Genomic DNA, 26,912 nt, shown 5'->3' with positions numbered 1-26,912 from the left:
TGTTCTTGGAAGAATCAATATCATGAAAATGACTCTACTACCCAAAGCAATCTACAGATTCAATGCAATCCCTTTCAAAGAACCAATGGCATTTTTCACAGAACTAGAACAAAAAATTTCACAATTTGTTTGGAAACACAAAAGACCCCAAATAGTCAAAGGAATCTTGACAAAGAAAAACAGAGCTGGAGGAATCAGGCTCCCTGACTTCAGACTATACTACAAAGCTACAGTTATCAAGATAGTATGGTACTGGCACAAAAAACAGAAATATAGATCAATGGAATAGGAGAGAAAGCCCAGAGATAAACCCATGTACATATGGTCACCTTATCTTTGACAAAGGAGGCAAGAATATAGAATGGAGAAAAGACAGCCTCTTCAATAAGTGGTGCTGGGAAAACTGGACAGCTACATGTAAAAGAATGAAATTAGAACACTTCCTAACACCATACACAAAAATAAACTCAAAACGGATTAAAGACCTAAATGTAAGGCCAGACACTATCAAACTCTTAGAGGAAAACATAGGCAGAACACTCTATGACATAAATCACAGCAAGATCCTCTTTGAGCCACCTCCTAGAGTAATGGAAATAAAAACAAAAATAAACAAATGGGACCTAATGAAACTTAAAAGCTTTTACACAGCAAAGGAATTCATAATCCAGATGAAAAGACAACCCTCTGAATGGGAGAAAATATTTGCAAACAAAGCACCTGACAAAGGATTAATCTCCAAAATACACATGCAGCTCAATATCAAAATAAACAAACAACCCAATCAAAAAATGGGTGGAAGACCTAAACATACACTTCTCCAAAGAAGATATACAGTTGGCCAACAAAGACATAAAAACCTGCTCAACATCACCATTCATTAGAAAAATGCAAATCAAAACCACAATGAGGTATCACCTCACACCAGTCAGAATGGCCATCATCAAAAAATCTACAAACAATAAATGCTGGAGAGGGTGTGGAGAAAAGGGAACCCTCCTGCACTGTTGGTGGGAATGTAAATTGGTACAGCCACTCTGGAGAACAGTATGGAGGCTCCTTAAAAAACTAAAAATAGAACTACCATACGACCCAGCAATCCCACTACTGGACATATACCCTGAGAAAACCATAATGCAAAAAGAGTCATGTACCAAAATGTTCATTGCAGCTCTATTTACAATAGCCAGGGCATGGAAGCAACTTGTGTCCATCATCGGATGAATGGAGAAAGAAGATGTGGCACATATATACAATGGAATATTACTCAGCCATAGAAAGAAACGAAATTGAGATATTTGTAGTGAGGTGGATGGACCGAGAGTCTGTCATACAGAGTGAAGTAAGTCAGAAAGAGAAAAACAAATACCGTATGCTAACACATATATATGGAATCTAAAAAAAAATGGTTATGAAGAACCCAGGGGCAGGACAGGAATAAAGATGCAGATGTAGAGAATGGACTTGAGGCTGTGGGGAGGGGGAAGGGTAAGCTGGGATGACGTGAGAGAGTGGCATGAACATATATACACTACCAAACGTAGAATAGATAGCTAGTGGGAAGCAGCTGCATCGCACAGCGAGATCAGCTCGGTGCTCTGTGACCACCTAGAGGGGTAGGATAGGGAGGGTGGGAGGGAGATGCAAGAGGGAGGGGATATGGGGATGTGTGTGTATACATAGCTGATTCACTCTGTTATGCAGCATAAGCTAACACAACATTGTGCAGCAATTATATGCCAATAAAGATGTTCAAACAAACAAACAAACAAACAAGTAGTCTCATCATCCCAGCCTGTGGCAGATGGTGAGGTTTAATTCAGAGCATCCCCTTGAGAGGGTGATTCAGTGTGGAAAAGTTTAGTACTGGGACACTGGTCCCAATCCCCAGATTCTAGGCTTTTATCTTACTCTACAGAATACTCCCAGCATATTAACTGAAAGCATAGTCTCCCCCAGAAAAAAAAAAAGTTAAGAAAGATTCTATTTTCGAAACAATTTCTTTTTCAAGATGGGAAGTTTAAAAGTTAACATTAGGGCTAAAAATGAAGTATATAACCAAACAGTGCCAACTGGATTCCCCAGCTTTACACTGATATTCTTCTCAGAGGAAGCAGGTAATACCAAAGAAGCTTCAGGGATGGAAACTGGGCCCCATAGAATTTGCCACTATCTTTTAGAGATATTCATGGACATAAGCCTTGAAGAGCAAAAGTTGCATAGCAAAAAGCAGCTCAACAAGTTCAATTTATATTTCCATCAGAGCCTAGTATGTCCCACGTGGAAAGCCTATGTAGAAATAGGGTAGGATATCCACCAGACCAGTGAAAAACCTTGATGTATAGCAAAACCCAAAGAAAGATGGAAATACAGTGGTTTTGTTCAAGGGCAGTGTGAGTCACAATGGAATGAGCTGTTTTTCAAAATGGCTCACCTATTGATTATTACTGATAATAGAAGAAGCAGTGACATGCAAAACGGCAGTTCATCATTATATCTGGCTTATTAATAAACCCATATTCAAATGTAAACACAAATCAAATAATGGTATCACACAAGAAAAGCCTACCTCCAAAAGAACTAAGAGGCTGGTCACTTCCCCAAAGTTGACTCTCTGGCTAGCACTGATTGTGCTGCTCAGATTAACGATGAGTATAGAGCCTGCTTCCTTACCACTGACCCTGAGAATACAAGTGTGATTCTATTTTGCAGACTGAAAGAACCCCACATCTCCCCATCCACAAGTGAAACAAAAGAGTTAGAAGGGAGACTCTGAGAAGGGCTTGGCGGCCTAGGGAGAGAGTGATGCAGACCTGTTGCTGCTACACGATCTTGAGCTCTTTCAAATCAAACCGCAAAGACACTAGCACAGAAAAGAACCCACAGGCAACACTTCACTAACTCTGGATTTCTGGTGTTGTTTCTGCGTATCTCCCCTCATCTTGTACGGCATCTTTGGGGTGCAGAATTTCAACTCTAGGGGAAAACTGTGATGAGTGTCAATGTCTGGCACTGACCTTATCAGAGCACACATGTGCATATAACTGGTACTTTTTACTTCAACAAAATATAAAGTCCAAGTAAGAAGTACAGCAACAAAAGTGACAATTGGGAATGGAGCTGGAGAGCTTATGGAGAAAACGAAAAAGCTGAGTCCCTTCAGCTTTAGTCCAAACTTCAACCAAGGAAAGGTGTGGGCTGATACCAAGCAGGGGATGACACCAGTGAAACAGTGTCACCACTCACCCAACTGCCAGCCAGTCTGGGAAACCACAGCCCACTGGTTCTCGGAGCTCTTTGCTCACCATCTTTGCATTGTGTGACCACAGGCACAAATCTGTGTGAAACATTTACCAGCTTTGCTCAGAAGGCCTTCCTTGGCTCCCCGGTTTGTCAGAGGATCCCATTTTACACTCTCTCATAGCCTCTTTGTCCTTATTCTTTAACACTCATAGCTCCCTGAACATCTCACAATTATAATTAAATGCTTGTTTTCCTACAGATTTGTTTAAAGCCTGCCTTCCCCCAAGAGAAGGTCAGGTGCAAGAAGGTAGGTTGCTTCTGTAGGGGAAGAAAAATCATTTTCCCTCTACCCTTCTAGATTCTTGGCTGAGACCTTTCTGTAATAAAAGACAGATTAACAGGAGAAAAACAAACAAGTTTTGTTGTTGAACCCAAGATTGTGTGCCTGTGTGTCCTGAAGCCAAACAAACCGAAATGTTGGAGTTCTGAGTAGAGAAAGGTTTACTGATTGAGAGGGCGCCAGCCGAGAAGATGGGAGATGTAGGCTGATCTCAGATCCATTTTACTGGCTGGCCTGGGGGTAAGGTTTTTAAAGGCAAAAGGGGCAAAAGGGTGTGTGACCGGTTCACGCACAGTTCTCTATTGGTGCGTGGGGAGGTGACGGTAATGTTTTGGGAGTCAACATCATCAACCTGGTTCCAACCAGTCTGGGGTCTACTGCTTGTGCTCAGCATGTAGTCACCATCCATCACCAGGGTGCGGGTTGTAGTTCCTGCAGAACAACTCAAAGATATGCATCAGACTGTCATATATATCCCTTGAGGAGGAACTAGGGCTATGTATTATCACTGAACTATTCTTTCTCGACTGCTTCTCCTCTGTTTCTGCATCTTCTCACTTCCCCAGTTAGTACCTGCTTGAGTCTGCTCTTTGGAACTCAGGGAAAGCTTAGGAGACTAAAGCCTTTTTCTACAAACAAGAAACAGAGGACATGGAAAGGCTTTTGTACCCGGGAGGGCACTGCAGGCTCCTGCTTGGTTTCAGCTTAATAACATGTGTACCTGCTGTATACATGGGACAGACCCAGGAAAACTGAGTAACTCTTCAAAATGGCCCAAGCCACCACCTTCAATACCATCTCCAGCGAAAGACAGAAGATGTTTTTGTGGGGGAGGCAGTTGTGGAAGGTGACCAGGCGAAACACAGTAATCAAGGGTGAGGTTGTTATACAGACTTAAGTCCCTGCCTTCTCCACTGAGAAGAGGTTCCAGAGACGTAGAGTCCTCAGTCTCTCCCTGGTACAAAGAAGGACTCAACTTTACAAACAAAGGTTTCCCTTATAAATGTAAGTGTCTCTTAAAAAGGGCAACTTCTATTCAGTTTTCAGAGCTTTTCCTGTGTCTGCTGTTTCTTTAAAATAATCCTTATGCCAAAGAGACATATTTGGGGGGCAAATTCTGCTCCCCTCCACTTCCCCCAGCACCTGACACCATGTGTCGCTCATCCTGGGGGCTCAAGATACATTTGTCGAATGACTGACTTATAATACCTTTCTATGTGCTCCACTACCCTACGCAGCCATGCTATTACCATTCTGCACTTCGCTGAACTCCAAGTTCAACAGGTGTCTCCAAAAGAGAAAATCTCATGTAGAAACAACAAAGAGGCTGCTTTGCTGCTTCTTAATCATTAGCCCGAAGGTAAGCACTCTGTTATAAATAACTTTAGAAGTCATAATTACTACAATTGAAAACTCCCATTTAAGCCAGACTACCTCTTGTGCTGTTCAAGCATCCCCTCTGTGCTTACATACCTCTCTCTAGGAGGCCTATACCAGCTTTTAACCTATCTTGTGGGCTTTTCATTTGGAGCCTCCTGTGATCTTCAAGCTGTAATTTTCACAAGTGGAGCCCTAACGTTCTTTAATATTTTTGTTTACCAGAATTATTCATTTCATTTCTGCATGTGTTTGGTAGATGAATTTTCTGTAGCGGTTCGCAAAATAATGCTTTACAGCATTAAGAGAAAACAGTTAAAGGCCAAAGACAACCACAAAAAAATTAACCGAGCAGTTAAAATATTTAAATCAGTTTCAGAAGGCTGAAATGTAAGCAACAACTAAGTCATCTCAAGTACATTCAACAGGGAAATCAGGAAGCATACTGGATGAGAACGTTGTACAACTGGCCCAGGACTAGGGCAGGTGAGGGAGGGGCAGGGCTGGATCCTGTCCTTATTTTAAAATTTGGTATTTTGCTCTTTGTAAATTTTTTAAATGAATTTTGGTTTTTTAAAATCTTACATTAAAATATTACTGATGCTTCCGCCAAAAGTCAAACAGAATTACCACATGACCCAGCAATTCCACTCCTAGGTATAACCATTTACCAAAAGAGTTAAAAACAGATACTCAAACAGTTATTTACAGGAATTCCCTGGCAGTCCAGCAGTTAAGGACTCTGTGCTCTCACTACCGAGGGCCCGGCTTGGATCCCTGGTCGGGGAACTAAGATCCCACAAGCCTCACGGTGTGGCAAAAACAAAAAACAAAAACAAACAAACAAAATTTATTTACACATGAATGTTCACAGCAGCGCTATCCAAAAAAGCCAAAAGGTAGAAACAACTCAAATGTCCATCAACGGATGAATGAATAAACAAATTGTAGTCTAATCCATACCAGGAAATTCTATTCAGCCACAACAAGGAAGAACTGACATAGGCCACAACATGGACGAACCTTGAAAACATCAAGCTCAGTGAAAGAAGCCAGACACGAGAGGCCACGTATTATATGATTCCACTAATATGAAATATCCAGAATAGGCCAATCCATAGAAATAGAATGGAGATAAGTGGTTGCGGGGGCGGCTGGGAAGAGAGATGGAACCAGATGAAGGTGGTGGTTGCACAGCACTGCGAATGTACCCAATGCTACTGCGTCGTTCACTTTGAAATGGTTAATCTATGTTATGTGAATTTCACCTCAAGTAAATATATATATATATATATGTTACTGATCTTGATTCCTGAGTTTTTTTATGCCCCCTTAAATTCTGTGCCTGAGGCCAGGGCCTTACTTACCACCCCCAGTCTTGGACCTGTTTCATTTTACTTTTTACTACAAATAAACAGAGTGAAAACCTGAAATAAGCTTGGGCCACATGCAAATCTGTGGCTGAATTCCAGGTAACAGAATGACTCATTTTTGACACAAAATTAGTTGTTGCGTGTGCCTTGCCAGCCTTCCCATATAGCCCAGAGAAGGCTCAGTTACCTGGATCCTTCCTCACCACCTGGACGTCACCATACACCAGACAAGACACCAACACACTTTCTGCCCATTGAAGTTGCTGGGAAAAGTTTAATTGGCTACAAAAATTTGCAAGAACCAAAGGTCACCACTGGAGGAAAAAGAAAACTACCCCTTTGATTCTGGTTCATGGAAGTGCATATTATTAGATTCCCCTCGAGGCTGTACATCCTATGTTTGGTGGAGAAAAGAGTGATTCTACGAGTGTGGTGATTTCCTTAGACAGTTCCTTCATCTTGGCTTCGGTTACTTCAGAGCCTTAAAAAAAAAAAAAAAGTATTAGCCACATCAGAAGCTGAATAATATGTCTTGCAAGTACCTCCAACTAATCTTTGCACCATTTTGGTTTGCTTCTGAAGGTCTCCATGTCTGAGGCAAACCTAAATAGACCCGGATGTGCCTTCCCTGGTGAACAGGAATGTTCTGCCCCTAAGTGAAATAAGAGAAATCACACTGGAGTGATTGTACGAATTTTCCAAAAGCTGCTGTCCCTGCTAAAGAGCAGGGTTGTCCAGGCAGCATCTGCCTCTGAGCATCAACAGAATAAAGCCATCCAGGCTGCTACCTTCTCTAATAAAACCTCCAGGAGCCGTGAGGGACATAAGCTGCTCTTGGAAGCCAAGCCAGTCTCTGGCATCTCCCTACAAAGAAAGAAAACACTATTTTATTTTCTACAAATCCAAGGAACTCTGCTTTTCCATGAGTGACCTAGACCAGGGGTCAGCACACTGTGTTTGGAAATCAGGTTTTACTGGGACACAGCCCTGCCCATTTATGTACATACTGTCCAAGCCTGCTCTCCCTCTCCAACGCACTGGAGGGCCCACAAAGCCGAAAACAGTCACTGTCTGGCCCTTTACAGAACAAGTTTGCTGACCCCTCAGCTACACTATCAGCCTCCACGTATCCATTTATAGGTGCACGGATATATTTATTCCTGGCCTCAGGCGCATTCCTAACTGCCTGCTTTCTCAGGTGCATTCCAGATTCCCAGAAGCATAATCAGCTGTCAAGTCCGTCCTGCTAACTATGCAAACAGGAGCATCCCAGGGGAGCAGGATCCTGCGAGACAAGTCCTGTGATGCTCCCTTCTACACCAAGAAGACAGCTTGTCTGTAAAACAAACAGGAACTTAAAGGTTCCATCTCACCCTCTCAGGCAGTCCTGGTGATTCCAAGTCACGTAACAGTTTCAGCTGATTTCCAACTCAGCTATCCTTGGCTCTGAAAAGCTGTCATCACTGGCATCGCTGTATCTATCACTAGAGCAAAAGATGAATTAACTTAGCAAGGTGTAAAAAAACTCTGGACAATTATCCTATTTACAATCCTAAACACTTTCCATAATTAACCCCCACTAAGAGAAGATACTAAGGAATATTCTATTATTACTTCCTAGTCACTCCAGGAAGACGTTAGTCCAACCACAACCAACGGTCTCCTTCTTTTGTCAGAGGAACTGACCACTTGCTTGTGTCTTAAACTGGAAGTACCTTATTCAGAAAATTTATAAAAGCATTTCAATTTAGACTGAAGTTTATAACCTTCTGAAGACCACTAATATAGGTCAACAGCATGAAAGTTTTCCATTCCAATAAACATTCTCGTAGGTCCAAGCGTTTGAGAAATAATTTGCACAATTTTGCTATTCTCAAATTAGAAACTTTATGTGATGCTCCAACTACCTCAAGTTACATGTAGTATTCAAAGTAGGACTGATTATTGACATAGATGCCGCCATCTTGGGTTCCTGAAGAAATACACCTTCTCCATGAGATAGGCCTGCAACTGTACTTTCACTTTGAGCCACAGACTCAGTTTGGGGTTCCTCTTGCTTGGTTCCAAGTAAGTCAGCAGGTTGATCAACCCCTCAAGAGTTCTACTGATCTACGAAGATGACATTGTCAGGAAGTAAGTGTTTTATGCCTGACCCATTCCTAGCCTTGGCCAAGTTTTTGCTGACTTATAGCAATAGAAGGCTGAATTCCATAAGAGGTGAAAATCCACTTTTTTTTTAAAGAGAGGAGAGGAAACAATTGGAGAAACCCTATGCTGACAGGCTAGAAAACAAAGATTTACCCTAAACATATGGAGTAAATATCCATAAATACATAAACAAAATCATAACAGACAACCTCACTCTACTCCCTGACTTTTGGACAAAATACTGGAAAGGGGGAGGGTGGGGCTAGAGTATGGAGAAGACACAGAAAAAGATCAAGAATTGGCAGAAAAGACAAGATTACTTAGATGAACAAAGAAATCAACATATCCTTAAAACCAATCAAGTAGAAGATACCTCCTAGTTAGATTTTAATTCAGGAAAACCACTTCTACTGTTACAAAAGGGTTTCCAATAAAGAAAACACAGGAATAACCAAAGAAAATATATTTTTAAAAAACAACCCCCCAAAATTGACATATCCTTATCTATGCACTCTCACTACACAAACGTTGAGTCCTTCCTGGTTCTCTGCAACAAAAGGGGATTTGGAAGATGCACTCAACTTCCTATGTGAGAAGAAATGAAGGTCAGGGATGTTCAAGTGACTCACTAGGCACACAGCTCATTCAAGGTGGGACCAGGATCCCCATCATGCTAACCCAGGCCACAAGTTCAAGTCTAAGCTGTGTGCTGCAGTGGGCCCCACAGGGCATGTACCCTGACACCACAAGTGAGAAGGTCCAAAGGGCCAAGGGAACTCCATTTTCTCAAGTATCTCAAGCTTCCTTACCCACCTCTGAGCCCGTGGAGCAGTGGGGTGGGCCCACATCCTTGCCCTCACACTCCTGGCTGTACTAGTTATTAGCCACATGCCTGAGAGTCTAGAAAAAAGTAGTAACAATACCTACCACCTCATCAAAATGTTATGAGGGCTGAAAGAGAATGCATAAATGTGCTCTGAAACTATATGAAAATATGAGCTGTTGATGTTTATGGGGGTTATGTGTTTAGAACATGATATCTCTCAAAAAGTCATGGAAATATAAAGAAGCGGCGAAAACTGCCAAGTGCATGATTTTCAGAAGTCTTTCCTGTACCAAGAGTAATTCCCTACCCACTTCAGCAAGTGGATTTGGGTGGGTCTAACCTAATGGCTCTCATTTCCTGTCTGCTGGCTGTCACCCCCAAACTCTGCCAAGGCATCAAAATGGCACAGGTTGAGTCTGACAAAGGGGAGCTCCAAGGCAAATAACTGGGTTCACTAATTCTCTTTCATATGTGTTCAGGGGCAGAGGTAGAACAACCACATAAACCACAACACTCAAGAACAGAATTCTCAAAATAGGCAGTGCTGCTCAATAAACATGCTGATTTCATGGCATTCATGCTCCAGCAAAATACAAGTGCTAGAAACACAATTCCACATGCAGAACAGCAGTGGTTCCTGCCCATCCAATAAAATGCGGGTGCTGCTCTGTGCCATGTAAGACTTAGGGCTTCATTTTTGTTTCACACAGAATGGACTTAAGTCATAAGATACTTATCTGGGCATATTTTCACTTAATTCGAGACATCTCAGCTCTATCTTAAGACAACCTGTCTTTTAAAATAACCACTGTACATACACACACACACACACACACACACACACACTTCTCAGTGGGGAGAGTTATTAGACATTAGGGTCTTACATGTTAAATTTTTTGAAATGCCGCAGAATACAGAACTATTTGTGTGTGCCTTGTTACATTTGAGGAGTAGAAAGTTTTAAACCTGCACTGCCCGATATGGTAGCCACAAGCCACAGTAGCTATCTAAATTTAAATCAACTAAAACCAAATAAAATTTAAAATTCCATTCCTCATGTGTACACACTGAGCCACACTTCAAGTGCTCAACAGCCATGTGTGGTTGGCAGCTGCCATATTGGACAGTGCAGATTATAGAACATTTCCATCACTGCAAAAAGTTCTATTGGATAGCACTGATTTAAAAACAAATGAATGATGATTTAAAAAAAAAAAACCATAATCACCATGCAATGGTTCTCCTTATCACTCCCTAAGAAAGGTTTTTTTTAAGGTCTGGCTATGTACAGTCAAAATCACAGCAACTCTCTCTCATACATGCATGTACCCCCCAAATAACAGAAGCACTCTTTTTTTGTTTTTTTCTTTGCGGTATGCGGGCCTCTCACTGTTGTGGCCTCTCCTGTTGCGGAGCACAGGCTCCAGACGCGCAGGCTCAGCGGCCATGGCTTATGGGCCCAGCCACTCCGCAGCATGTGGGATCCTCCTGGACCGGGGCACGAACCCGTGTCCCCTGCATCGGCAGGCGGACTCTCAACCACTGCACCACCAGGGAAGCCCCAGAAGCACTCTTTTTAAAAAAGTGTTTTACTGTACTATTTCTTACAAGACAAAATCAAAATCACCAGCAGCAACGTATGGGAATCGCTATCCTTAAACACTGGCTGGACTTACAAGACTTGACCGCCATGGTCTACATGTGGTTCTTCGACAAACAAAAGGCTTGTCATAGTCAAGTTTGTTTGTCCAAGACTCCTGGTTCCTAATAAATTCCCAATATAAGAAAACATATATTCCAAGGCACCACGGCGAGGGTAGAGTAATGCCTCATGTAGTCCACCTTCTTTGCTACCCTGATGCAGCCATTAAACCATTTCTTCTCCATTAACAGAAAGAGGTGGTTGGAATTAAAAAAAAATTAATAGCATACTTAAGATTCCCAACATGCATACATTCCTCTAACACTTTATATCAAAATCCATTTCATACGGAGAAAGCATGTTTTCAAACAGGTTGCCATGCACACAGTTTCCCCCAAAGCATTGTTATTGCTATGCTTACTTCCTTCTCAAACAGCCCCTGGAAGCCATAAAATATAAGAGCAATGGAATAAAAACTTAGTATGCTTTGAATGAGTTTTGCATTGAATAGTAAACGGTAGAACACAACCCTAGCAGGGCGTTAAAAGCACAGTAGTCTGTATCTCTATTAACTCCGTCCCTGGCTGGCACCACATCATCTGCAGGCAGTGAATCACGATCAATAAAGAGCACCTTTTAAGCAACATTTAATCCCTGAGGGAAGGCATACTCAAATGGGGTTTATCAGCAGTACTTTACAAGAAAAAGTCTCCAGGTATGGTTTTGGAGTCCAACAATAAGGAAGGGGGGCTGTTTTAAAGATGTTTAAAAGAACTGTCAAAAAAGAAAGCAAAAAAGAATCTTTTTTTTCAGTTCACTTTTGCTTGAAATGTAACAAAGGAGGAAAAGTAGTATTTTTATATCAGTTGAAAGTTTACAAAGCACCATCTCAACTGTTCCTCACAGCAACCCTAAAGGATGAAGATCCTGAGGTTTAGGACTGGGGACTTAGAAAAAAATTACCCAGTAAGTGGCAGATCCAGGAAATAAACCCATAGCACCCACTCTACTGGCCCACACTGTCCCCACAAAAATAAAATATTTGCACCTTATACTGCAAGAATGGCCCCTGGCAACATCAACCATGTAGCCCAAAAGTTAAAATAAAAAGCAAGGCGATTCCAAGTTTAGAACAGTGCTGGAAAATGCACATTAGATTCACACAGGAGAAAAAGAGTATCTTACTCTCCTAGTCAAATAGAAAGAGACACCCAAAGTGGGATAAGGATGCCTTAGAGGGAGAAATGCACACTCTCTATATAATCAGCGGAGAGGCCACACCCACCTCTCATGCCCACCATCAGTAACAATTTGGGGAACCAGCATCCTAACAGGCTACAGATCGGCATTCCCTTCTCGCTAAGCACTTCAGGAATGTATAACAGGAGCCAAGGGAGACGTGAGAGCTGAAGCCAAAGCACTAAACCCTCTGGGGGAGTTCAGGCTGTTCTATATGGATTTGTGTGCATTTTATGCTGTGAGTCAAGGGAAGCCATTTAGAGATTCAAGCTCCAAAATAATGCAGGAAGAGCATTCTACCAGCAGAAGATGGATTGAGAAGAGGAAAGCTGGAGGCCTGGAGACCAGGTAGGAGGCTTTGAGTAGGCAAGAGATGAAGGAGACGGGAACTAAGGTGAAATTAATAATAGCACAATAATAATTCCCATTTAATTTCCTACCATAGACCAGGCACTGTGCTAAGGGCTTTCCATTTAGAATAAAACGTACTCTTCATCACTACCATGTGAAGTGAGTACTATTACTATCCCCTTTTTATAAAAACTATCTTAGCTAGGGGTCTGTATCTGAGGACCCCTAGAAGAATATCGATGGATGGGAGGCTTTTGGGATATGAATACAGTTCCAATTGCTATGTGTGTGCAGTCTTCCAGGAAGTGGGTCCACAGCTTTCATCACTTTCTTGGAAGGTGATTTGTCAGCCTCAAAATGTAGAGAACCATTATACTACCCAATAAGTCCCCCAGGACAGGGTGTATGTTCTTATTGGACTTGCAGTTGATCCTCTTGCACCCAGCACCATGTCTGGGATGGCGTGAGCTCCAGCACATGTGGCGCATTGAGTGGATGCTGAAGCACACAGCCAGCAAACAGCAAGAGCATCATGCAACTTGGAAAAATGTGTACGAGGTGTTCAGTTCAAAAGACAGGCTTTTGTAATTAATAAAGACTCTGTGGTGATGCTTTGAGAACATATGAATATCCTGTTTTCCGAAACCTTTCATCCAATGGTTTTGGCATCCAATGGTTTTGGCATCCACTGATGATCCTTATTTGACTCAGTTATTACATTGGGGGTTGCATCTACATTTCTTTTAATTGGCCTTTTGGTTTTTTTGAGTATTATTATGGAATTTTTAAAAAATGTAATGTGTTATAATCCAATTTTGCCATTATTGTTCTTGATGTTCAAACTGTCCAAAGTGAGCCCCTTTCAAGTGGCTTCTTTGACCTTATACAAAATCTCCCCCTTGGTTTTGAACTCTTCCTTCCTTTAAGTCTAGCAATACATTCTGGGCTCATCTTGTACTTTCCCTGCCCCAGACCTGAAACCAACCATTTCTTCCAGGAGCCCTAGTTCATTTCAGTGGGGGATGGTATTTTAGAAACTAAAATGGAAAAAAAATGTTTCTTTACAAAAGAGACGTCCACACAGTCACTACCTTAACCAGGTGGTAAACTCAGCATCATCCACCGTGTGACAACAGAGGGAAGGTTACGTGCCTTATATGTCTCCTGATGTGTCCTTATAAAGTCTACAACAGCCCCAATGAACTATTCTTCCCAAAATGTCTAACCTGATTCTAATCATGAGAAAACAATCAGATGAATCCAAATTCTGGTCATTGCTACAAGACAATTGGCCTGGCCTCTTTATAAAAGTCAATGTTATGCAGAACTGAAAACGAGAGGGTGATTTACCCAGATTAAAAGAAACTAAGGAAACATAACAAAATGAACCTCAAATTGAGCACTGATTACATTTTTTTGATTTCAAAAAAAAGCTAAAGATACATTTGGGGATAAATGGAGAAATTTAAATATGGACTGGATATTAAATGATGTCACTGAATTAATGTTAATTTTCTTAGGTGTGACCATGATACCGCATTTACGTAAGAAAATGTCTTCAGTTTTAGAAAATGAATGATAAAGTATTTAGGAGTCAACTGCTATGATGCTTGCAACTTATAAATGATTCAGAAATAAGTATACACACAGAGAAAGAGAGAATCAAATGTGGTAAAAAGGCAACAATTGATGAATCTAGGTGAAAGGTTTACAAGTATTCACTGTACTATTCTTTCATCTTTTCTGTAGGCTTGAAAGTTTTCAAAATAAAAGAATCAGGAAAAATACACACACACACACACACTCACTATTATGATTACAAGCATGAAAGGAGTCATATACGGATATGGACTAAAGACTGGAAGGAAAGACTCAAAAACAAGCACAGTGACTATGTTAGGTTTATAGGTTTATGGATCCTTTTTCCTTTTTCCCAATTTTCTGTAATGCCTCAGCTAGAAGTCCACAGAAAACAAAATCTTCCCAGGCTGGAAGCCAGCATGTCACTTAGAAGGAAAAGCCCAGTAGTCACAGGAGAGAGACCAGAGACAATGGCGAAGGAAATGGGTGCCTTCGCTCCCTGACTGCTACCGAGATTCAAAGAGAAAAGTGAAGAGGGAAGCCTGAGCTTGCAGGAGAGAAGGGACTCAGATCCCAGGAGCACACTCGGGCTCAGGAAATGGAAGGCGCTGACTCCAGCTCTGTACTTCCTTTAAGGACCCTCCGATTATGAAGTAGTTTCAACTCCTGAGTTTGGTCTGAAACGATCAAGCTAATACAGTGCATCGTGGAGTTAACTTCCCTCCTCTTTCTGTACCGGCCTGCCTCCTGTCTCGCCACAAAAAGATGACTTCTCTGCATAAGAGATAGTATGTATTGGGTGGAGACATGGAATCTAAGATCCTAAAACCTAGAATAAAATGCTACTCACATGTCTTAAGATTCCGGTTTTATACTTTAAAAACATGTTTCCCAAAAGAGCTGCATTTCTGTGAACTGCTGACTGAACCCCAGCTCATTTCTTGCTTTCAGACATAGAACACATAGAACAAGCACTATCTAAGCACAAGAGTTTTACTCTGACCTGACAGAGGGGCATGATAAATGTTGAAATCATAAAAACTGGAAGTCGTTCCTGACCTCGGTGTGGAGTGGTTGCACCTCAGGGCCTTGCAAGGCAGCCCCAGAGACACGCAGACTGAAAAACAACCTATGAACTTTAGACTCCCATCCCTCTTCTCTTTCCAGTTGCTTAAAAATGGAATTCTGAAACAAGGTCCTACTGTATAGCACAGGGAACTATATTCAATATCACGTAATAAACCATAATGGAAAAGAATATATATATAAAACTGAATCACCTTGCTATACACCAGAAACTAACACAACACTGTAAATCAACGATACTGCAATTTAAAAAAAAAGGAATTCTGGACAGAGATCATGTGCTTCGTTTCTAGATACTGAAAAACTTGCAATTATAAGAACCTTTGGATATCCTATTTAGTATAAATCTACAATTTTTTATTACAGTTACATGAAGCAGTCTCATTCCATTACATCATACACCAGCAAAGCCATGCAAATTTGTGGATACCGTTTAAACATGGGACAAATTATATTTAGACACCAGGGGAGAGACCTCAGCAAGTAATTACAATGATTTATTTAATGGACCATAATTTCCCATTGGATTTCTTTATTCTAAAAATGGTTTATTAGACTTGTGCAAAAGAGTTAACACAGCAGGCCTGAGGCTGCTATCTTTAGAAGGGCCTGCTTGCTGGGGAACTTAGCTTTCAGAATGTTTTCTCCATTGCTAACTGATGAGGTCATTTCATTGGGCCTAGGCTGTTTGTACAAGCAAGGTGATATATGGTGAACGCTCGCTATCCTTCTGGGAGCCTGGAATTTGGGTGGTTGCTAGGCAGAGAATGCCCATGTGACCAGTCTCCTATAGAAGCTCTAAACTCTTAAGTGTCAAATGGGCTTCTCTGGGCATAAACATTACACACTGCATTTTTACTGCTGAGGGAGGGTGAGCTCTGTGTGACCTCTCACAGGAGGGAGAGAACATAGGAAATCTGCAGATAGATTTCTCCAGACTCTACTTATACCTCTTTCCCTTACTGAGCCAGCTGTGTATGATTACTCTGTCACTGAAATGAATTTTAGCCATGAGTACAACTATATTCTGATTCCTTCTAGTCAATCATCGAATGTGTGGGTGGTCTTGGGGGACCCCCAAAACAATACTTAGTTTGATTTTGCAAGTACTTCTGAGTAGCTTATAAAAACCTAAAAAAAAATTTAAAATACTATCCTAAAACTATTATGCCTGGGGGCTTCCCTGGTGGCACAGTGGTTGAGAGTCCGCCTGCCGATGCAGGGGACACGGGTTCGTGCCCCGGTCCGGAAAGATCCCACATGCCGCGGAGCGGCTGGGCCGTGAGCCATGGCCGCTGAGCCTGCGCGTCCAGAGCCTGTGCTCCGCAACGGGAGAGGCCGCAACAGTGAGAGGCCCGCATACCGCAAAAAAAAAAAAGAAAAAGAAAAAGTGAAAAAACTATTATGCCTCTTGAACAGACCACCACATGTGGTGGACCTGGTCTTCGTAACTGCTGCCATTCTATAGATACCAGAGTAGCTGAGAGTTCAGCTCACCAGCTCTAGATCCCAAAATAATATTCTTACTGCAACTTCCCAGGCAATAAAAGATAAATGTTCTCCACGAAGCAGAAAGCAAAGGTTAGAGCCCAGGTGTATTTGCTCAAAGCCAAGGATTTTTTTACATTGTGGGTTTTAAAGACATCAGCTGCACATGTGCCATACATTTAAATAATATCAGCCAATTTCTGGGAAAGTAAGTCATTAGTCTAGTGTTCATATTTCTTGTCACATTTGTTTAGGATTGATTACAGACAGTAATCTTGTTTGACAGAAATACAGTCCCAACTCAGCTCACATTAGAGCCTGGCCATCAAAGCAGTTATTTGCTTTTCAATGCTCACTAACACCATGGAGCCAGGCAGAGAGGAGCTGAAGTGCAAGGTTCCTCTGGAATCCTAGGGTCTGCCACTGGATTAAGTCATGGGCACCATTCTTAGTTGGAAAACCCCCTGCAAGGTGTCAAGATTATACTAGACTATATCCTCCCCTGCTACCTATATTTAGTACTGTAATGGGTAGTAAGCAACCACTGCATACTAGGGAGCCAGGGAGACAAAGATAAATAAGATGCTGGCTGCTCTTAAGGACCGCACCAGTTGGTGGCTGATAGATAGGAATTCTCTGACCACCACAGAAGCCTGCTAGTCAGCTGTGATCCCAATCCCAGCATCAGAGTCTTGTTAAGAGATCTTTCCTTTCTTTCTGAGACACTGTGCCTCGCTCAGCAGTTGCTGGCAAGCAGTCACTTTTCTCAGAAACTACTGGTGAGCTTTACTCAGAGACCACCAGGCCCCAGGCAAGAACTGGCGGACCAGCCAGCACACAGGTGGGCGGGCCACAGAAACCAGATGCCATTTCTATATTAGTTGATGCTTGCAAACAACCAGATAGTTATGCATGAACGATTATGTGTGCGTTATTTCTCCCAGCCATCTCACTTGTTCCACTGTCATCCTCCTTTCACGTGTGAGCACCTGAAATAATGGAGACAATAAAGTGGCTGGGAAGGGTCAGAGCATATATCCAACACGGGACCACGCTGGAATGTCCAATCTGCTGTGTAAGCCATGCAGCCTCACAGCACAGGAAGCTCATCTTCATATGCAATCTCATGCAGAACCAGGCCACGTGAGCCAGGAAAAGTGGAGCTGAAGCTCCACTGAAGTAGGGAAGCTGAAGCAGGAAAGAGCCTGGAAACTGCCCCCACCACCCCCGGCCCTGATCCCAGTCTACTCCTCATGGCAGCCTGGATTGCAGCTCCACAAGGCACGGTGTGAAAACCACTGCACTGGTTCAAGAGTGCAGGGAGTGATCATTAATTCATTAAGAGACCCAACATGCAAAATATGTAAAGCTATTCCCATCTGAACACACAGTTAAAGGAAATGCTAGAGAGCTGTGAGTCTCTCCTAGCAGGTAATATCGCAAACAAGCAGGCTTGTGTAACAAAGCACACATAGACACACCACACAGCGATCCTGGCAGTCCTCAAATGCAATATCGCCAGGCTCATTTGCTAGGATGAGGGTCCACAATGGTAATCTTCTAAACAAGATATATCCAGTTATTGTGGTAATAACCCCTAGCTAAGAACATGATTCCGGCTAGTTCCTTTCACTTTGAAAGTTATTACATACAATATTCTTAGATGAGAGGAAGTAAAGATGTAAATTCTCCCCAAATGAGTATTTAAATCTAAAGAAAAAAAATTTTTTTTTTTTTTTTGCAGTGCACGGGCCTCTCACTGTTGTGGCCTCTCCCATTGCGGAGCACAGGCTCCGGACGCGCAGGCCCAGCGGCCATGGCTCACGGGTCTAGCCGCTCCGTGGCATGTGCGATCTTGCCAGACCGGGGCACGAACCCGTGTCCCCTGCATCGGCAGGCGGACTCTCAACCACTGCGCCACCAGGGAAGCCCTTAACTATAAAGAAATTTTAACGAAAATCCCTAAGGGATTTTTTAATTCAAACTTGACTCTAAAAATCATTATACAGGTCCTCCAGAAGAAAGCAAAACACATTTTTTAAAATGTTAAATAAAAATGAGAGTAGGGTAGATAAGGGCTTGATTTACAATAATCCTATGATAATGAAAAGGGTGGTAAGGATTCAGAAAAAAGAGATGAAATCACCAATGGAACAAAACAGAAATCCCTGAAACAAATCTAAATTACTTCACTGGCGGGGGCACGGGGGGGCAGTGTAAGGGGGATGCAGATTCCCCGCCTCACACAATACACCAAAAATAAAGTCCATATAAATTACAAATTGAAAATATAAAATTGAAACCATATCAGTCTCCCAAGGCAATAGAAATAAAAACAAAAATAAATGGGACCTAATCAAACTTACAAGCTTTTACACAGCAAAGGAAACCATAAACAAAACAAAAAGACAACCTACGGAATGGGAAAAAATATTTGCAAATGATGCCACGGACAAGGGCTTAATCCCCAAAGTATACAAACAACTCATATAAGTCAACCAAAAAAAACCCAAACAACCCAATTGAAAAATGGGCAGAAGACCTAAATAGACATTTCTCCAAAGAACACATACAGATGGCTAACAAACAAATGAAAAGATGCTCAAAATCACTAATCATTAGAGAAATGCAAATTGAAACTACCATGAGCTATCACCTCACACCAGAATGGCCATCATTAAAAAGTCTACAAATAACAAATGCTGGAGAGTGTGTGGAGAAAAGGGAACCCTCCTACACTGTTGGTGGGAATGTAAATTGGTGCAGCCACTAGGAAAAACAGTATGGAGGTTCCTCAGAAAACTAAAAATAGAGTTACTATATGATCCAGCAATCCCAGTCCTGGGCATATACTTGGACAAAACTATAATTCAAAAAGATAACTGCACCTCTATGTTCACAGCAGCGCTATTCACAATAGCCAAGACATGGAAACAACGTAAATATGCACTGACAGATGAATGGATAAAGAAGATGTGGTACATAAACACAATGGAATATTACTCAGCCATAAAAAAGAATGAAATAATGCCATTTGCAGCAACAAGGAGGCAACTAGAGATTATCATACTAAGTGAAGTAAGTCAGAAAGAGAGAGACAAATACCACATGGTATCACTTATATGTGGAATCTAAAATATAGTACAAATGAACCTATCTACAAAACAGAAACAGACTCACAGACGTAGAGAACAGACTTGTGGTTGCCACGGGTGAGGGGTGGGGGGATGGAGAAGGGTGGATTCGGAGTTTGGGGCTGTTAGATGAAAACTATTACATTTAGAATGGATAAACAACAAGGTCCTACTGTATAGCACAGGGAACTATATCCCATCTCCTGGAATAAACCATAATGGAAAAGAAAATTTTAAAAAGAATGTATATACATGTATAACTGAGTCACTTAGCTGTACAGCAGAAATTAGCACAACATTGTAAATAAACTATACTTCAATTCAAAAAATTTTTAAAAAGAGAAACCATAAAAGTGCTAGTGGAAAACAAATGGGTAATTATTTATATAATAATCTTTTGATAGGGAAAGACTTTAGGCAGGATACTAAAGACATAATCCACAAAAGTAAAAGATTTGACCACATATAAATAAAAAATACATGAATAAGGACTACATAAAGTCTTTCTTTTTTTTTTTTTTTTTTTTTTTTTTGCGGTATGCGGGCCTCTCACTGTTGTGGCCTCCCCCGTTGCGGAGCACAGGCTCCGGACGCGCAGGCTCCGGACGCGCAGGCTCAGCGGCCATGGCTCACGGGCCCAGCCGCTCCGCGGCATATGGGATCCTCCCAGACCAGGGCACGAACCCGTATCCCCTGCATCGGCAGGCGGACTCTCAACCACTTGCGCCACCAGGGAGGCCCTACATAAAGTCTTTATTTAAAACTTTAGGGAAAATAAAAACTAAGATAAAACTAACAAAAACTAATGAAAGCCGTTAACAACTTAGAAAAAAAACAAAATCACTTTGAAAAAGTATGTGTAACCTAACAAAGGATTAATGTCCTTTATATATAAAGGGCCTACCAATCATTAAGAAAAAAGGAGGCGATTTCCCTGGTGGCACAGTGGTTAAGAATCCTCCTGCAAATGCAGGGACATGGGTTCAAGCCCTGGTCCGGGAAGATCCCACATGCCGCAGAGTAACTAAGCCTGTGTGCCACAACTACTGAGCCTGTGCCCTAGAGCCCGCGAGCCACAACTACTGAGCCCGCGGGCCACAACTACTGAAGCTCGCGTGCCCAGAGCCCATGCTCCACAACAAGAGAAGCCACCGCAATGAGAAGCCCGCACACCGCGACGAAGAGCAGCACCTGCTTGCCGCAACTAGAGAAAGCCCGCGCACAGCAACGAAGACCCAACGCAGCCAAAAATTAATTATTTTTAAAAAAGAAAAAGGATAATAGCAAAAGGAAAAATAGGGCAAAGGATATGAACAGGCTATTCAAAAAACAAAAAGCCAATAAACGTATAAAATATTCATATGTATTTATTAATCAAAAAGTCAACAAAAGAAAATCCCTTTTTTAACCTATCAAAATGACAAAAATCTCTAAAACAATACTCAGCATCAGCATGATTTTGAAAGCTGACACATTACCACTGTAGATGTGATTAAATCATTTTCACTAAGAGAAAAAAGTATGCTTGTTGAGAGGGGAAAAAATGATTCTCCACTTTAAAAAAAAATCCTACAATGATATTAAATTTTATGAGAAACCTAAGATGTTGATAACTGCATCTCAAGTCACTGCTAAGAACTGTAAGCTGGTTACCTGGAAGACAGCTTGCATCCCTGAAGGAGGTAGGCATTCAGATTCCCAGTTGCCGCAAGTAATAGCCCCAGGTATGGAGGGGAAGGCTTCATTGGCCTAGAAGAAAACTCAGGATGGAATTGGACACCAACAAAATAGGGGTGATCTGAAATGAGAATAATCATAATGCAATTGAAGCAGATAAATATGAGAGCAGCTTTAAAGGTCTTCTTATCTTTAAATAAGAAAACTCATTAAATGGTAAGATGATTATTTAACTTGTTACCATCATAGCCAGTTATTTTCATGATCCAACTTGGTAGTAGAATTTCAAATTGCAAAACGCATCACACTAATAAGAGATCCAGCATTTTATTTGTGCAAGGTGTTACAGTGAGCAAAGTTAAGCAAAAGTTTTTGAATGGGAAGATGATCTGCTTTCCCCAAAACTGCCCGCTATCTAGACCCTTCACAGATGTACAGTGGTTCCATTTCCATGGGTGGGGCCCAGGGCAGGCCACCCCAAAATATGCCTAGATGGCATATTGATTATTTTGAATTAAAGTTACTTAAGATTGAGCTGATGGGGACTTCCTTGGTGGCGCAGTGGTTAAGAATCCGCCTGCCAATGCAGGGGACATGGGTTCGAGCCCTGGTCCGGGAAGATCCCACATGCCGCGGAGCAACTGAGCCCATGCGCCACAACTACTGAGCCTGCGCTCTAGAGCCCGTGAGCCACAGCTACTGAGCCCACGTGCCACAGCTACGGAAGCCCGCGCACCTAGAGCCCATGCTCAACAAGAGAAGCCACCGCAAAGAGAAGCCTGCGCACCGCAACGAAGACCCAAAGCAGCCAAAAATAAATAAATGAATGAATTTAAAAAAAAATTGAGCTGATGCAAGAGGGACACTTTGACACACACCCCACCTAGTCTCCTGAAAGCAGGAAATAAATCTCTCTTGTGAAAGGTGTACTTCCTGCCTCTGAAGTGGAAGGATACCCTTATCACCAGAGACAGGGAATTTGGGCAGAGAAGCCTATATAAACACATTTTGTGACTTCTTTAATTTACTACCCAAGCCCAAACTTTGTTTAGATTCTTCACTAATTAAGCACCCAAAGCCTAAGTTCCTTTGTCCTGTTAATTCCTCACATATTTATTGTTTCTTTGTCTAAAAAGTATAAAGGCTGCCTGCTTTGGCCACTTCTTAGGTCCCATTTCTATGAGACCTCCATCTGCATGAGTTAAAATTTGGTTTTCTCCTGCTTATCTGTCTTGGGTCAATTTTATTATTAGTCTAGCCACAAGAACTCAAGAGGGTAGGGGGGAAGGGTCCCCTCCCAGCACCCTGGTATCCTCATACTTAAGGCTAACGGTAAGTCACTCTTTCTCTTCTCTTAGATGGCTTCAGGCCATTTTCCACAAGGTCTCCTTTCCCAAGGGATGGGTCCCCTGGGAATGCACCAGCTATAACTGCTTTTCTAGTCACAGCTCTGGGATGGATATTAATCATGGATAACACCACGAAGCTGAACAGGCACTCATATTTCAGCCTACGCCAATGTATCTCTTGTGATGAAGAGTCTCCAAGTGATAAAAGGATGCCCTTTCAGGATGTTAATGGTGGTTATGGCTCAAGGGGTGAGAGTTCAAGATATTTTTATTTTCTCCCTTATATTGATACTTCTCTGTATCATGTGAACCTTTACAATCAACACATATTTCTTACATTATCAGAGGGCAAATAAAGCTATTACATATTGAGGGTTGTAAGAAGTCCCTACATGAGCAATTCAAGTTCTCCTAGATGTAATAGGAACGGAAAAGTAGCTTTTCTCAGGTATCTGAAACCCCTTGTTTGGGAATGGTAAAAATTAATGGGCAACATTTCCAAATCTGGGTAGAAATTTTCTAGGATTACAAATTCCTCTCCCCACTCAGAACTCTCAAAAACTATGTTTATTCCCAGATTAGGAAGCAACTCCTAATTAGAGATTGGGCAACTCTCTAATCCCATAATTGCTATAGTCAAAGCATGGTCAGTATGTATTCCTTACTTTAAAAATCATTTTAATGGCCATATACATGTCAAACTGAAGATGATAAAATACAAGTTTTACAGGAGGAAGTAAATATAACTTTAAATCTTTCAATGAGATGCTTTATCAAGTGATCTGAAAGTCTAGTATGGAATTCAAAATCACAAATCCCCATCACTTACCATTGAAGACCCAAAACTACTGCTCAGTAGTAAGGAAATGATGATTGAACTGCAATGTCCACTCTGTTAAGGTTATCATTTAAAGCTTATCCCTCATCCTAATAAAATAGGTAGCAGGCTAGCAGAGTGTTCTCATCTAATGGTTATGGAACTTTAGAACAGGAAAGGACTTCAGAAGTAGGGTAAATGTCCAGGTATAGACGCAGAAGCCTGGAGAAGCTTTGTCCTGTTCCTGGTCGGCTAGCTGGGGTTTCAGCTTTCATCGTCTGACCACCAGCTCACGCCTCCCTTTGCACCCATGGGGCCAGGTGTGTCCTGGGGCGCTCACTGCCCACTTCAGAAGCTTTGATGTAAGATCACCATTTGTTCTCTTCTGCAAAGGATTGATCTTTCAATTCTCAAATGATGATGATGATGATCCTTCTCCTATTTTGAGTCTTCTTTATAAAATAGTGGCAGTATCAGAGAGTAGTTTTTCATGTTTGTTTTAATTTTTACTCCTTACTTAACTAAATAAAAGTTGGAAACCCGAAAAAAAATAATAAAGCTTTGCTATACAAAATGGTAGCCCCTGGCCACAGGTGACCATTTAATAAACTCATTCAAATTAACTGAGCACATTTCAAGTGCTAAATAGCCACAAACAGCTAGTGGCTACCATACTGAACAGGGCAGAATACTCCATTATTGCAGCAGATTCTACTGGATAGCTGTGAATCCAGAAAAATCCAGTGTAGAAATCCTCTACATCATATCCAAGAAGAAGCCTCCTTGAATTAGAAGGACATTCAGGTATGAAAGCTTGGTGAGAGGAATGCCACCTTCTCCCAGGAAAGTGTCCCCTCAAGAAAAGAAGAAGAGAAACCATCTGCCCTTAGAAAAGAAAACAATGCCTCTTTAAATTAAAGATGTGATGAATCTTGCAGCACAGCATCTAGGGATGTCTCTGAAAGAAGCCGACAATAATTGTGTTTTGGTACCACTAGAGACAGAAGCTAAGCAACGGATCGTGTCATAGCCAGGGAAAGAATATTTGAACGAATGGATCGTTGCTCTGAATCACTTTACCCAAAAAAATCCAATATGAGGAAAGAGACTAAAAACTTTTTATTTTGATGATGTTCTATCAGTCAAAGTATCTTTTAAATAATGCTCTTAATTGCTTTGAAACAAATTCTGACATTATACTAATCTCAAGCTTTGTTGTTCCTTTTAGAACTCCTTCAGGAATGTAGTGATTCATGGATGTGATAAGGGTAGCTAAGATCAAAATCTTCTGGGAAATTTTCCTTAATAAAATGAATTCCCTTGCAGTCAGCTTTTTAAAAATTGCAAGGTTTTACAGCAGGTCTCATTTCCTTTCCAACCCACAAGAAATTTGAAAGTGTCAATGGGAAACTAAATCCTTGCGATGAAGAAGCTTCTAAGTGTTTGCTGGTAATAATGAGAGACAGGAGAATTAAAGAGAATAAGTACTTGAACAAAGTAAACAAATAGTAATTTGCATAAGAAACTTCTCTGCCCTCTCACATGCCAGACTTAAGAGACTTCAACACCAAACAGTGATCCACACTATAAAAATTGTAAATGATGGGCATTTCCATCAGAAGGACTACAGAAAATACATCCTCATGTTCTAATTTAAAACTTCAGGCATGGATTGATAACCTTAAGTGGAATGTCCAGTGAAAACAAGAAGAACAATAAAATCCCACAGGGGTGGTGGCACAAGGAGGCTCCGACCTGGTTTAGCTCCAGTCCCGCCAGTGACTGGCTGGATGGCCCTGGCAGGTTGCTTAACCTCTCTGCACTCCGGTCTCCTTCTCCATAAAGTAGGAATAATATCACCTGCCTTGTAAGTTACATAAGGTGCGTAGAGTCCCTAGCAAGGGGTCTGGTGAGAAGCATCTAGTGAGTGCACACTCAATGTCCACTGCTTGCCTTCTTTCTGGGTCCAGGTAACACGCTACAGTGGTCAAAGAAGCCTTTCCCAACTTCAGTACTCCTCCCTGCTCGGGACTTCTGAAGTACCTGAACAGCTGAGAGACAGAAAAGGAAAGGGACAGAGAAAAGGAATTTGAAGTAGAAGAACAGTGACATGGACTAAAATGGAAAAAACAGTAGGAAAGTTAGAAGAAGAGTAAGTAGTTCAGGTTATCTGGAGCCTAAAGTATACAGATTGGAAAAGGTAGGTTCTAGAAAATGATGCTACCATTTTTAGAGTATCCTGTACACACTAAGCATTCAATAATGAGGATGGTTTATCTAACAAATTATTGTCACATGTGCTGCACAGTCAGTCACCAGTAGTGAGGAGGGCACTGGGCCATTCTTCCTCAGAGGAGGGAGAAAGCAGAGTGCTACTCAACAGTGGGCTACCTGCCTTTCCCAGAGCGTCTAACCCAGAAGCTGCAACAAGAGACACCCCAGGAAGGGGGCAAGGACGCTAGGAAGCATACTACTGGTAGATCTGGTAGGCTCCGAACACTACATCATTTTATGGCAGGTTCACTCTAACAGGCCCCAAAATGATTAGTATTATAAGCAATCTAGTTTTTCATGCACTTTATATTTAGTGCATATTATTTCTATTTAGCTGCATATTTATTTCAAAGGAGAGAGGAAAAGAAAGAGAGCAAATAAAGTGGATCTCAAGTTATATCTTTGTATGCTTACAGTCGACAAAGAGACATTAGCTCACCACAATCACCACAAAAATTTTCAAAAATGAAGAGCCCACTCACTTGCCAGTTCAATGATTTCCATCCTCTCCCCGTCGACATCCTGACCTACAAAACTTAAGTCATTCTGCTCAAGTTGGTTGATCAGGCTAGGATTCACCTGGAAAAACAAGAAATTAAATGTCTTTGGACAGCAGAGCAATACAGACATATCAGCTTATGAAAATGTCTTCCACCAACTGGGTGGATTTTCCATTTCGGTGATGCTCTAACTAGGAGTTAATTTCTATTTATATTCAAATCTCAAAGCCTATTTTTAAATTCATGATGAACCTGATAAATAGTTGGATCACAGCCCTTAAATTTGGGAGGCCCACCTTCTCCTGTCCAAAGATGAGTTTCAAAAAGTAGGACTGAGACTACATCAAACTAAAAACTTTCTACACAGCGAAGGAAACCATCATCAAAACAAAAAGGTGGGCAATTTCCTGGCAGTCCAGTGGTTAGGACTCCACACTTCCACTGCAGGGGGCGTGGGTTCAATCTGT

The 26,912-nt window shown here is 41.6% G+C and overlaps 1 protein-coding gene across 6 annotated transcripts in view; it reads right to left on the bottom strand.

The window, feature by feature from the left end:
- Positions 1–6,588: 6,588 nt before the first annotated feature.
- CTPS2 (CTP synthase 2) overlaps positions 6,589–26,912 on the bottom strand; it is a 115,575-nt gene continuing 95,251 nt past the window's right edge. For all 6 annotated transcript variants that reach the window (XM_060086743.1, XM_060086745.1, XM_060086744.1 and 3 more), the window contains 4 exons: positions 26,428–26,524; positions 21,482–21,626; positions 7,707–7,817; positions 6,589–6,814 (listed from right to left, as the gene is read on the bottom strand). In XM_060086743.1, the coding sequence (XP_059942726.1) occupies positions 7,748–7,817; positions 21,482–21,626; positions 26,428–26,524 (312 nt within the window). In that variant the 3' untranslated portion in view covers positions 6,589–6,814; positions 7,707–7,747. The remainder of the gene's footprint in view (positions 6,815–7,706; positions 7,818–21,481; positions 21,627–26,427; positions 26,525–26,912) is intronic.

This window comes from Mesoplodon densirostris, chromosome X, assembly GCF_025265405.1.
Source record: "Mesoplodon densirostris isolate mMesDen1 chromosome X, mMesDen1 primary haplotype, whole genome shotgun sequence".
Classification (NCBI taxonomy): domain Eukaryota; kingdom Metazoa; phylum Chordata; class Mammalia; order Artiodactyla; family Ziphiidae; genus Mesoplodon; species Mesoplodon densirostris.
This window is presented reverse-complemented; position numbering and strand designations above follow the sequence as displayed.